This window comes from Lycorma delicatula, chromosome 10 (genome assembly GCF_047948215.1).
Source record: "Lycorma delicatula isolate Av1 chromosome 10, ASM4794821v1, whole genome shotgun sequence".
Classification (NCBI taxonomy): domain Eukaryota; kingdom Metazoa; phylum Arthropoda; class Insecta; order Hemiptera; family Fulgoridae; genus Lycorma; species Lycorma delicatula.
This window is the reverse complement of record NC_134464.1, coordinates 32,975,006-32,989,441: the sequence shown is the minus strand read 5'-3', so window position 1 is coordinate 32,989,441 and position 14,436 is coordinate 32,975,006. Positions and strand designations below refer to the sequence as shown.

Here is a 14,436-nt window from a genome sequence, read left to right as displayed (position 1 = left end):
GAAAATTAAATTTAATTAGTTTTTGTCAATAAATAATAATAAAATAAATAATTAATTAAAAAATTACTTTTGCATTTATTTTACTTTATTATCACTATTTTTTTAATCTATTTTATAAGACTAAAAACGATTTTACATACATTTATATATTATTTTTATTAGTTACAAAATCTAAATAATTATTTTTAAATAATCAGTGTTAATATAAAAAAATATACATACATTCTTTTTGAATTATTATTAAAAGTTTTAAAAATTTGTGGAATTTAAGGAAGATTTAGTATAATAATAATGTTATGTAAATTATTCGTCTCATACATAATGAAACCCAATTTTCGTCGTTCTTAAACAATGTAGTTCTTTGATTTTATTCCCAAAAATATATGTAAAATGAATTACAGAACTGTTGTGATAATTTCATAACCAGATTTATGAAGGGGTCAATAATAAATAGTTTAAGTAATGTACGTATTAACACTTTACACAGTATTTTAAAGCTTAATTTATTTATTTATTTATTTTTTATTTTTTTCTTACAAATTTTTTATTTAAAACTGGATCCGGTTAAGGAACCACAAGTAAATTGCATTATAAAAAAACATGTGAATAAAGGTTTCCTGCAAACACCCTCAATAAAACCTACACACGTTTGCGTGTTCACGGCTCGTTCAGGATATTGAGAGATTTATAATTTAAAATATTTATATAATTATAATTTATTAGATTTAAAAACATAAGTAAAACAAGACAATTCAATAATAATAATAAATTTCAATAATAATAATAAGAAACAGCAATTATATACAAAACAGAATTTAAAGTAATCGTCAGGAATTATTCACAGGTAGTTAAATATTGAAAACTAGAATTCCCCATTCTCAAAAGACTGATCGCTAATCTTAACACTTTTAACCACTAATCTTCTATTAACAACAATACAATAGATAAGACAAGTATAAATTTATTTCACTGCAAATACCTTCGCTGTTCACAAATAAAACTGCCCTAACAATTTATGAATGAAATTTAGTACATTATCTCTTTCACTTATAGTCTAACAGTAACTCACCGAACCATTCTTTGTTTTCATGTACTGTCCACCTGGAATTACATGTGACGTCACTTTAATCGCGTCAAATGTGTACGCACTAGAAATTCGCTCCTTCACTAACTCGCATAATAACTCTTCGTAGGATATTGTCGCCTCAAACTCACATAATCACTTCTCGCTTAGAACTCTCTGGCAAAACTAGCATTACATCGTCCCGATTAGACTAATTCACACTCCCATCATAACTCATTGCTTAGATTCTACCGTAGCACTCTCTCGTGGACTCTTCTCGCAGACTGACTTCAACTCGTCTTCTCTGGAGTGTTCATACTCCTATCCTCTTGACCTGCAGGATTAGACCCCAGTTGAACGTGAGAACGATCGACTGAGCCCTTTCAGTTTCCCATGTATTTCTAACCCGGGTCTGGTTACGGAACAACATCTGTTTAGGTGTATCAGCGAGCAGTATTACAAAGGACGATTGTTAAACGGACGTGCTAGCTTTACTAAAAGGGTTTTTTTGCCCCTTTCTGGATTCCTCTATTTTCTCTACTACTTTACTCTAAATTGGCAAGAATCCGTTACTTGGATCTGTTATACCGATCTTATTACAATATATAAATAAATAAATGTATATATATATACATACACATAGTCATTAAAGATTTTTGTAAATAAACATACTTCCATTAAATACGACCGATAGATTCAAAATATCACAATAGTCTAGTGAAACACCAAACTACCAGGAATGCAGAATATTATTAAACAATATATAAAGATAAACAAAACAGTAGCATAACAAGTTCACTGAAAGAAACAAGAGGACACTAGGCTCCTCAATAAGGCATAGTAAAAAACCTTTATTACATGTCCGATACCGAACTAGTTTAATGTCAGTCAGATATCTCAAGTCCAACATGTGTGCACGTGTTGACGTTTCAATCGCCGGACATTTCCATTGTTTTCTATGACAGTAGTTCCCAACTTTTCCGAGTCACGGCGCCCTTTCTCAATTAAAATTTTTCAATGGAGTCCTATCATAAGTAAAAGTATGATGACTCGTAAGTAAGAGATAAAAATAAATTAAACTCGTGTACCTTAATTATTATTTTTACTTTATTAACATTAAATTAATAATTATAAATGTCTTGTTTCAATTAATTATGAAGCTTTTACAATATTTCGCGACGCCCCTGTGAAGAGGTCGCGGCGATCAATTTGGGAATCATTGTTCTAGGAGGTTAACTGCTAGAAAATTCACAAGACTATCTATTCGCTCTCTATAACTTAAACCGGACCGTTTGATCTCACCACGAACATAAAGTTATCCAAAACAGTCGTGAATTTTCTAGTTCTCAGGGTATAACAGTGTTTGCAATGGATCTGGCCAACTTGTTCTGAAAACGTTGTGTAATCTCAATGTTATTTTTCTACGTCATGCCTTATAGCTGTTTTCCATATATCCAAACTGGTTTTAGAATCGCATTGTTTATCAAAATAATGAAATATCAAAAGTAATAAAATGTAGTAGAAATAACAAAGATGGATCACTGAATGTGAAAATAGGAGGAGAAAATATTATGGAGGTAGAAGAATTTTGTTATTTGGGAACTAGAATTACTAAAGATGGACGAAGCAGGAGCGATATAAAATGCCGAATAGCACAAGCGAAACGAGCCTTCAGTAAGAAATATAATTTGTTTATATCAAAAATTAATTTAAATGTCAGGAAAAGATTTTTGAAAGTATATGTTTGGAGTGTCGCTTTATATGGAAGTGAAACTTGGACGATCGGAGTATCTGAGAAGAAAAGATTAGAAGCTTTTGAAATGTAGTGCTATAGGAGAATGTTAAAAATCAGATGGGTGGATAAAGTGACAAATGAAGAGGTATTGCGGCAAATAGATGAAGAAAGAATGATTTGGAAAAATATAGTTAAAAGAAGAGACAGACTTATAGGCCACATACTAAGGCATCCTGGAATAGTCGCTTTAATATTGGAAGGACAGGTAGAAGGAAAGAATTGTGTAGGCAGGCCACGTTTAGAATATGTAAAACAAATTGTCAGGGATGTAGGATGTAGGGGGTATACTGAAATGAAACGACTAGCACTAAATAAGGAATCTTGGAGAACTGCATCAAACCAGTCAAATAACTGAAGACAAAAAAAAAAATCAAAAGAATGTTGGACAACAGGTTCAAGTTTCTTCCTAACAACCAATATAGCTTCTTATACTTGGTTTTTAAGTTACTTCCTTTTATCTTGAAATGACAATCAAATTGGGGCCCAAGGTATCGAACGTGGTTCTTTAATTATATGTAATTTAAATAATATTTTTAAATTTATATTCATTTATTTCAATGGTATTTCTGTATTATAAAATACTTTTTTAACTAAATACTAAGCAAATATCCTGTAATTTTGTAATCAGCTGAATAAATTTATTTTTAAGACCCTTTTAAATTCTCCATTACCTTCTATCTTCGGTAATAGTTAAGCTGTTTGCAGCTTATCGTTTATCAGGATTTATCACCTTTTCACGATTTTTTCCTGTAGATAAAGTATAAAGTATAATAATACGTAATTTAATTTAAAATTAATTTATGCACTCAGAAAAGTTTCTGTTAAATATTTTAACAAAGATTTAGATAAGTATTCTATAACAGTATAAATGAATTTTAAAATTAATTTTGTGTATTTTCACCTGATCATAATTTTTAATCCGAAAATGCTCCAGTTTTTTTTAATTTTTTTAACTTTATTAGTGAAGTTGATTTTTTATTAATTAAACCCATTTTTTTTTGTTTTATTAAAAAAGCTAACAACACAACTGTGGGTTGTTTCAGATGCATGGATTACACACGCGCGCGCGCACACACACACAACTAAATTTAAAATATTTATTATTTTATTTAAATATAATAATCTTTCGTTTAATCAAACGAAACCCGGCCAGACCAAGTTCCCTTTTTCAATTTAAATATTATTAATTTATTTAATTCTACCGTTCACCTGTGGCGTCACAACATAGCAGTCGACTACAACAGCAGTTTTTGGGGTCGAGTACGATTTTTCAAAAATTTATATTTTTTATTGTTAAAAATATGCCTAAGAAAAATATGACCTTAATTTGGCGAAATCTCCTGATACTGAGGCTGACCTTGATCTACAGCCCCACCCCCTTGACCTTTTAAGTTGAAAATTTAATAGCATCAATTCCCCATATATAGAAGTAATCTGATCTATAGAAGTCAAAATCAGTACAGTAATTCTAGAGATATAAGGTGACTTAGAGGCCAACACATGTATATATGAACATTAACGTCAGGAAAATTACCATCCGGTTTTTTGGGTTCCTTAGGTGTCAAAACGTCAACCCACTGGGTTGGTGTAAACGCGTCTTCCTAAATCAGCTGATTTTGAAGTCGGAAAGTTCCAGCGTGTTCAAGTCCTAGTAAAGGCAGTTACTTTTAAACGGATTTGAATACTAGATCGTGGATACCGGTGTTCTTTGGTGGTAGGGTTTCAATTAACCACACATCTCAGGAATGGTTGAACTGAGACTCTGCAAGACTACACTTCATTTAACCTATACATATCATCACCATTCATCCTTTGAAGTAATACCTGAACGGTAATTCCCTGAAGCTAAACAGGAAAAAGAAAAAAAGGTGTCATAACGGCAAGATCCGGTGAAAACCGCATATGCCCAAATTTGACCGATTTCAATACTTGCCCTTCTAGACCTATGTAAAGGAGAAACTAAAAACAAATAATCCTACACTTTAGAATCTTGGTATTATAAAATAGATAATAAATTTGTAAATAATTAAAAATAAATAAATATAATTACCTTAGTATCTGGTGTAACATATCCAATTACTCCAATTTTTAATTTGTCATATTTAAATACAACTGATTTTTTTAAATTTGGTAAGTGTAGTATTGGTACTTTTGATATATCCAAATTGCATGCCAGTATCGGTACGTGTGTATTATTTATAAATGGTGCTAAACCTTGTGGCCCGTCATCAAATTCGTGATTTCCTAAAGACTGTAAAAAAAAAAAACAGAAAAGTTTTTTATTATTACACTTACATATTTATAAAAAAATTCAAACAAATACAAACACACATTTACATACACATACAAAAACATTTCATTTATAGATTTTCAAAAACCATATATACCAGTTCAGTTTGTCTAGCAGTTAACTCGTCCTCACAAATCAGTTGTTTAACAGCTGATTTTTGAAGCGAAGGTTCTAAGGTTCAAATCTTACTAAGCTAGTTGCTTTTATACGGATTTGAATACTAGGTAGTGGCAATCGGTGTACTTTAGTGGTTGGGGTTCAATTAAGTACACTCTTAGGAATGGTCGACTTGAGACAGTACAAGATTACACCTTATTTATGTGTCATACATATCATCCTCATCTTATTTGGCCGTGGAAAAGTTGCTTATTGTTCATTAATTGAACAAATTGCCACGTATACTTTAGGAAAATAAGGTAAAAAAAAACACATGAATCTGTAGATAGGAAAATATTAATTAAATGTTTAAAAGAAATTTTTCGTTAGCGAAGGTCGGCTGGGGAAAGATTTCGGCCAGATTTCTGTACATGATGTAAAATTAAGAAAGACTATAATTCTTGAAACCCAAATTAAAGGGTAAATTTAGTGATTTCAATGAAATCTGACCTCCAAAAATTGAAAAAATAGGCTCCAGAACTTTATTTTTACCAAGACATTTCGAGTAAAATACAAAGGATTGAGGTTGAAAACACACTATTTTACGTTTGCCATAAAATAATTTTCTTATTATACAGATATTATACAGATAATATATTATACAGATATTATACAGATATTATACAGATAAACAGATGAAATTTTTGAACAAAACTTGTAGAGAATTTGATTGTGATAAAATACTGTATAATTAAGATCCACAGTAACGTCATAATTTCGAAATTTAAAAAAAATCATATCAAATCCTATTCTGTTAAAATTTTTCAAGTTAGATTTCATATATACCAACTAAATTTACCCCTTAATTTTATCTCAAGAATTACAGTACGATTTAATTTTACCGAAGACCCAGAAATAGGACGAAATCTTTTGCCGAACTGATGTATGTACGAACTTTCTTCTTTATTTTTACCAGTAGAACATTACCACTGAAAATTTGCTGCATTCTTTGTGAATCATTCAGTTTATATCATATTTTAATAAAATATCATATTATAAATAAAATATCATTATCATATATCAGTCTGTCTTAATTTTTTCTTTCGTAAATTTGCATCGTAAATTTTGTATTTGTTAGTTTGTAATATAGTTTTGTATTTATTTCGTATTTTTATCGCAAATTTTCTCGTATTTTCATTCGTATTTCGGGTTAATGTAGATAATTTTTTTTTTAATATTTTCTTTTGTTCGGATAGTACAAATGCAATTTACATGAAAGCTTATGACGATGTTAGTTTATTTATAATAAAACCTTTTTCCTTTATTTCATTTATAAAAAAAAATAAATAAATAAATCTACACAATAGCTAGTGAACGAAACTAAAAATATCGGTCGAAAAGTTAAAAATCTCTCTAATAAAAAAGAAAGGTGCGTTGGTTTGTCTGTTGTATGTGCTCACATTTTTAATTTGAATGAAGGGCACGAACGAGTCATTCGTTCGAACGGTTTATATTTCTAGATACGAATGATTTATCTAAAATTATATTTGTATTTTGGGGATAAAAAATGATAAATTAACAGTTAAAACTGTGTTAAAAAATCACAAGAAGAATCCTACACGCATAAATGCGAAAGTTTGTCAGCTTGCGGCAGCATCACGCGAGAACCAGCCAACAGATTGCTTTCAAATACATTCAGGATATATTTGTGTTATCTCAGGGAAGGCTTTAAGCCACAGATCGGGGCCCTAATCCCGTCGGAAGTGAATTTATGAATTAAAGACATTCATGAAAAAAAAGTATCCTTTTATTTTATTATACTTCTCTCACTATGGCAACAGAAATGTAATAATATTTATTGTTCTGCCCAAAGGCAGGTTTCCTTCCACATGGCCTCCCTCCATTATGCTCGATTCTGTGCCATCCGCTCCATTTTATAAAAAATTTCCTTCTCTTTTTATTTATGTTGTCTACCAGTTTCATTCGTTTCCGACCTTTTGCTTTCCTCCCCGTTACAAATCCCTCCAATGCCGTCATCAACAGGCAGTCACATCTCAGCCAATTTTTCAAACAACTGCATTTTCTTCTTTTTATTATTTCAATAATCGTAAATGAGTAATTTTTTCCTTTAATGAATATTTTTAAAATATTTAATATTCAAACAACCATGAAGATAACGAATGCGTACGGGGTCCAAGGGGCTAAGCCCCCTGACTAGAATTGAGCTAGCCCTGATAGAGCTCGCTCCGCTCGCCCGATTTAAAACACTCGCTATTTAAAACACACAAAAAAATACAAACAAAAGGGATTAAAAAAAGTAGAAACAGTCAAAGTATTCAAATATAAGATGACATTTTACAGAAAAATTGACTATATAGACCAACAAAAATTATAGAAAGATCCGAGAATAAGAAAAAAAGTTTAAGGAATAATGAAAAATACTTATAAAGAGTATATTATAAAATTCTCACAGGACTTTCATAACCTGTTTTACTCGTGAAAATAATGGAAAAATTCATATAAGCATTATGTCCTAAAATGTTTCGTTGCGAGTTACAGCTAGTAAAACATTTCGCTTGGATTTCTATTACCCCGGTGAAATAAGGTCGTATTAAAATTTTTAGAATGTTAATTATGAGCATAATTAGTGATTTCTTATAGATTATGATTTGAAAAATCGAATAAAATAGGTCCCAGAACCGTATCTGCAGTAGATGTTGAGAAATTTCGGGGGAAAACTAATAAATTGGGGTAAAATCTCTGTTCTTTATGGTTTCACGTACAATATCTTTTATGCGTATGAGTTCTTATTCATGAACTACAAATACGGAAAATATACAAAAGAAAGAAAGGAGAATAATTTAAAAAAATATTAGATCCTGTAAAGGATAGAAACACGTGTAAACTTAGAGGAAACAATCTAATATATCAAAATATAGAAAAAATAACGGACAATGAAAAAAAAAAGGATTATTGTACTTAATCAATTTTACAATAAATAAAAGAGGACAATTATCATAATATTAAAAACTTTATAGTAGGAAAACCGAGATAAATATAACAGAAAAAGGTATTAGAAGTAGAAACACCATTAAACTAAAATCATTATGTAAGACGGTTTCCAAGAAAAAAAAATAAGGAAAAAATTCAAAAATGAAATGATCTGACGCAAAGAACAACATGCGAAGAGAGTGACGAATTACTGGAAAGAGAGAAAAAATGAAGAACAAAGAACTGATAGAGGTTGGAACGCGTTCCTAAACCTGCTTTGTGCAGAGCCAACCTTGCCTCTGTCGTCATGGAGCTGTGCAGTGGTCATCAACATGCTTTCAACATAAAAATGTTTCACAAAACCAAAGATATAGTTTGGAAGGTGCACAGGAGTTCAAAAGTTCTCGTATTTTTGTCACCTACATAAAAAATTAATTTTAAATTTTCGATAAGTTATAAAAAATTCCAACAGCATGATAAAACAAAGGATCCGTGGGTAATCATATGAAGTAATAAATAATAATAGGAGACATGTCTAAAAAAAACAAGAAGTAGAATAAGAAAATATGTTCTCCGTATTTTTATTTATAAGTTAAACAGATCCAACATCATCTCCTCAAAAACGTTGAGCACAATGAACTGTTTGTTTCATTGATAATTGAATATAATATATGTTTATTAAAATTGTAAATTACATTAAAAAAACTAAAATTCAGGCAATTTCATCTACTTTTTATATTTAAATTTACCTAATTTTTCTATTTCAGAAATAAAATTTCACCAAAGATAGCTCAAGATTTTCATTCAATTTAAACTAGTACCGTAATTTTATAAAAAATCAAAAAAACTTTTACTATTGAGAAAAACGTGACGAATATTTACATGACACTTGACAATGAATAGAATTGAAGCTTGAAAAAAATCAGTAACCTCGTTGCTCTGAAGTCGTTTGTCAGATTCTATAACTCTGACATAACTTTTAAACTGTAACTTGAAATATAACTTGTAAAGCCGTACAGTTACTATAAGAAAAAAATATTTTTTTTAAATTTCCGTGTATCGTCTTATCATAAACTAATTTCTGTAGATGAAACTTAGAAGATGGATTGAATTTTATTTTATTTAAAATTATAACTTTACTAATTTTAAGAGGTGATTAAATAGAAAATTTTAACGCACCGAAATTTTTATTATTAAAAAACATATTTTTTGTACCGAGCTTTAATAAAAGATGGTATTAATTTTAATTTAATTTAGCACTTCAAACTAAAATAGAGCAAAATATTTTTTTAATTCAAAATTTTTTTAAATTTTGTTTTGTTCTAACTTTCTCTATTAATGTTTGCTTTATTTTTCTTGATAGTATTAGCATAAATAGCGTATAATGTTTTAACCAAACTTTTAAAATGGACTTTTATTTTAATCAGTTATTCCTTCTCAATAATGTCAACACTATTAAAGAAAAATAAATTTTTGATACTTTCAGGATTGCGCTTTCAAAAAAAAAGCCAAACAGAAAAAAATTAAATTTTCTACCTTTAGAAAAAAACTTATTTTTTCTTTTATTATTACGTTTCTGGACTCATTTAAGCAAACAGTTTAATGATTATAGTGCTTGAAAGTAATTAAAAGGAATTTTCCTTAGAAAATTTGTTTTTATATAGAATGCAAATTGGAATTCTACTCTCCCATTGTCATAATAGTTTTCGTGATTTTCAACCTGATTATACATTTTAATTAAAGAAATAAAATTGTGAAAAAGCTTGAAAAAACGTCTGAGAAATTTTTAACAGGGATTACTTCCACATTTTGGGTTTATTTTTTGCAAATGTATTTACTCACTGTCGAAATATTCTAATAATAGATTTATGGGAGACAAGTATTTGAGCAAAGAATATTTTAAGTAAATTTTCTTATAAAAAAACTATTTAAAAGTTTGACTGAGGGTTTCCTTCCAGTTAATAAATAATATCTAATCCCCAAAGGATCACTGGTTTTACTTCCGCGTGCAGTATTTAAAGTATGTAATAAATATATTTGTATTAAATACTGATTATATCACTAAGTTATCCCGGGATTTCATAACATATTCTACTCTTGAAAATAATGGAAAACGTTCATATAAACATATGTCCTAAAAATGCTTCGTTTGCGAGTTACGGCTATGAAAGATTTCGCTCGGATTTCAGCTACCTCGGTGAAATGAGGTCGTACTATATTTTTTAAGAAGTTAAGTAGACGAAATGAATCGGTCGTGAAGGTCCACATTCCTGGTCACCAGGATCGTCTGATCTAATACCTTTTGATTTTTACATCTGGGGATGGATAAAAAATATTATACACAAAATAAAAATAGATTCTCGTGAGGAATTAATTGTCTGCATTATGGATGCGGCTGAGCAAATTAAGATAACTGTAAAGAACTGAAACGAGTAACAAAATCAATACAGAAGCGTGGGAAGAAATTTGTTGAAAATAGTGAAATCATTTTTGAAAATTTATTATAAACTCGTACCTGTAATGTACTAAACTCGTACTTTGATCTAGTGTTCTGTTTCTAAATAAAATTCGAACTTTTTTAATATTTCTTTGCTTTTTTTAACTTATCTTACCCCATTTTGTTCTGAATTAAATTCTTTACACGTTTTGATTAAATTTTGTATGCGTTTATTAGCCGATTAACAAAATTATTGTACGTCAAACATAAAAAACTGGTTTTTTACCTCAATTTATTGGTTTTCACCCCAGATTTCTCAAAAACTACTGCAAGTAAGGTTCTAAGATCTATTTCATTCAATTTTTCAGATCAAAAATCATACGACATCACTAATTCTGCTCCATAATTAATGTTCTAAAAATTTCAGTACGGTCTAATTTTCACAAGGGTAGCTGAAATCTTTCACTAGCTGAAACTCGCAATCGTATCATTTTAGGACATATATTTATATGAACCTTTTTTATTATTTTTACTTGTAGAAATAGGTTATGAAAGTCCTGGGAGAACTTCGTGATACACTCTGTATATTTTATCAAATCAGAGGCGGGCAGAGTGGTACCATCCCGGCCATTCATCCGGATGTCCCGGGTTCAAATCCCTGTCATGTATGACATTATTCTTACACTAAAAATTTCAATTTTCACATTCCCACACACAAGCTTTCTGTGGTAAATTAATTCATCAGTCAAATAAAAAAATGATATTTGGTCCCTCTATTTTATGTTAAGCTTATTGGTTGATCCAGTCTCCAATGAAACTCATTAAATAATTTACCAATCTTTAAACATTACTTATATCAGACTTCCTATCATAAACCGATATTTATCCCTCCTTTCAGTTCTCTTTAACCAATCATATAAACGTTCAGATAAAACCTCATTCTTATATATTAAAAACAATTCTTTATTTTATGTTGACTCAATCATGTAAATAGAATGACAAAATCTGGTTGTAATATTTTAATTTAACAAATTCAAATTTTTTACGTAGAAATTAGAAATGTTAGTAACATCATTTTTTAAATATTAAATGTCAAACGTTCAAATAGATCACATTTTTAAATTGATAATGGATAACTTATTCTAGATAAATAACATTTGAGTTTGAGAAATGAGATGGATTTTTAAATATAAATTTCATTACTGTTTTAGTTGATGTAAGTTTGAATTGATAAATTTTTACCAGTATACAATATAAAATAGAATAATAATCAACTACAATATTTGATAGGAAATAATAGATCAAAAAGCTGACACGATACGTTTAATCATGGTGTATTATATTTCAGACCACTTTAGGTCGTTATAATACGAGGTTATAAAATAATATTACAAATTCGACGTCATTTATCAGATATAACTGTCATCGTTGACGATATATCGACAAGGCACTTGATTAATGTTATCATTTCATAAATTACATATGCGTACAAACACCCATAAGTGATAAATTTTATGTATAAATGTTAGATATATCATCAGTACATATCAACATTTTGATATCATTCGTTTTTATAAGACATCTAGGTGTTAGAGATATTATTACGGTAGAATAATAAAAAAGCTGACAACACAGTTGTAGGACTTTCCCGTCACCCGGCTTTTTTGTGACGCACGGCTTACAAATATATATATATACACACAATTAAATTAAAAATATTATTTTATTTAAATATATGTTTTGTTCATAATTCAATGATGCTAACTAAAGCGCGCGCGCGCGCGCATAACGTATTTCATGCCGTATTTCGTATCGTATGTACCGTATTTCGTGTGGCGGTACATTTTCTTTTTGTCCGCAGTGGTGGAAGAATACTACTTACGTACTAAGTGTCGGGCTCCCTAACAGATTCCGCAAGATGTTATTTGTGCGTATGTGTGCCTACACTCTACCGACTAAACCTCAACCCCTGGATTCTCGCTCCCTTCTGAGATTGCTTATGTGGCATTACTTCAGAAGGAGGAGGCGACGCCATCAGACGCAGTGTCCACAGCGTGCACCGAGACGATCCCATCGTGTCTGGGGATCCTATAGGCATTCGGCCGCGAGCCTGTCCGACCCCACACCCTCCAACATCTCCTTCCCCTACGGGATTTTTCTTCTGCTCTCAGTTTCGCCATCAACTTCCTAGCAAAATTTTCGACGGCTTTCCATCGGTCAATCCATTAATCAGGACCCACTGAGTGTATTCGGGCTGGAACATGGTCTCTCATCCAAGTGCATCAAGCATTACCTTGCAATCTTCTATAAACCTTGAACACCGGAAAAATAAGTGCAGTGAAGTTTCCTCAACCCCGTACTCCGGACAGCTGTCAGTGCAATCTAAATAAAAAGTCGGAAAAGATAAGATCTAAAGCCCCCATTGCTTGCCAGGAACTGTGTAAGGCTGAATCCCAGCGAACCATAGGACTTTTACACCATGTTCTTACATCTCCAATGAGCCGGTGAGTCCACCGACCCTTCGTCCACCGGTCCCATCTCTCTTGCTACTCTATCATCAGCTTGTCCTTGATTTCCTGGGCTTTTCTGTTCTTGTCAGGTGGTGTCAAAGACCTCTGTTCCCTGAGTTTCTTTCGCATAAGTATCTGCAGATCTATCGGCATGCGCCCAGCCAGGACTTCTACGGCTTCCCTAGATACTATTCGATATGCTGATGTCATTCTCAAACAGCACCTTCGGTGAATAGACTCCAGCTTGCCCCTGTATATTCCATATTTCAGTACTCCTCACCGAGCTACACACCAAAAGTAACTTGGAGTATGCAACTCCCACAAAATCTCCTGCGCTGCTGAGCTGGTCCGCCGGTGTTTGGAAAGAGGCCGTCGATAAGCCTTAGCGTCCTGTCCGCTTTCTCAGATGCTTCGATGGCTTGTGTTCCAAACCTAAGTCTTGCCAGAGACCGAGATATTGATCGCCAGCCTCGTCAATCCGACCTCGGCCATCCAACCTTGCATCTCAGTGAACGAGTTCTTAGAGACGCCCTCCCGTTGTCTGTCACCACTGATCACCAGAGCTATATCGTCCGCATACCCAAATAGCTTCACGTCCTGAGGAAGGGGGACCTGGAAGACACCGTTGTAGGCAAGATTCCATAGAGTCGGTTCAAGGACCGTTCCATTTGGAACTGTCCTGTAAAGCCTCTGTTCTCCACCTGGCAAACCAGACGACGCCCGATAAGGTACGACCGCGTAAGCCGGATCAGGTATAGGGACCCCAAAACTCTCCAGTGAATTCATTATTGGATTGTGAAATATGCTATTAAAAGCACTTTTCATATCCAGCGTTATCAGGACGCAGATCTTACCCCCACCACCTCTTATAAACCTCTGCGCCTCGTCGTAGACCCCGGCTGCAAAAAGAACCAGTCGCTCTATATTTCTTTATCAAACGACGAATAGAAGATTTATTTAGTGCATTCTTTTGCCAGAACTGCAATTGAAAAGCTTCTTGGTACAAAACAAGAAATTTAGTTGTTAAATAATTTTTCACAATAATAATCCTTTCTTCCCCGTTCAAAATCATGTCTTCTTAATAAAAAAAACAAAAAAAAAAACAGATAATAAAAAAAACTAACTGTTCACACAAATGAAATAGAAAATTATGTCAGATGATTATAAAACGACAAAAGGTAGTACTGCCAACCTCTACATTCGAAATTATTGTATTAATTTTTTATAAAACGTATTATGCTGCGGTGCGTTTTA

At 31.7% G+C, this 14,436-nt stretch overlaps 1 protein-coding gene across 2 annotated transcripts in view; it reads right to left on the bottom strand.

The window, feature by feature from the left end:
• Nucleotides 1-14,436, bottom strand: part of LOC142331191 (protein 5NUC-like) — a 121,287-nt gene that overhangs the window by 34,909 nt on the left and 71,942 nt on the right. For both annotated transcript variants that reach the window (XM_075376923.1, XM_075376924.1), the window contains exon 3: nucleotides 4,909-5,109. In XM_075376923.1, the coding sequence (XP_075233038.1) occupies nucleotides 4,909-5,109 (201 nt within the window). The remainder of the gene's footprint in view (nucleotides 1-4,908; nucleotides 5,110-14,436) is intronic.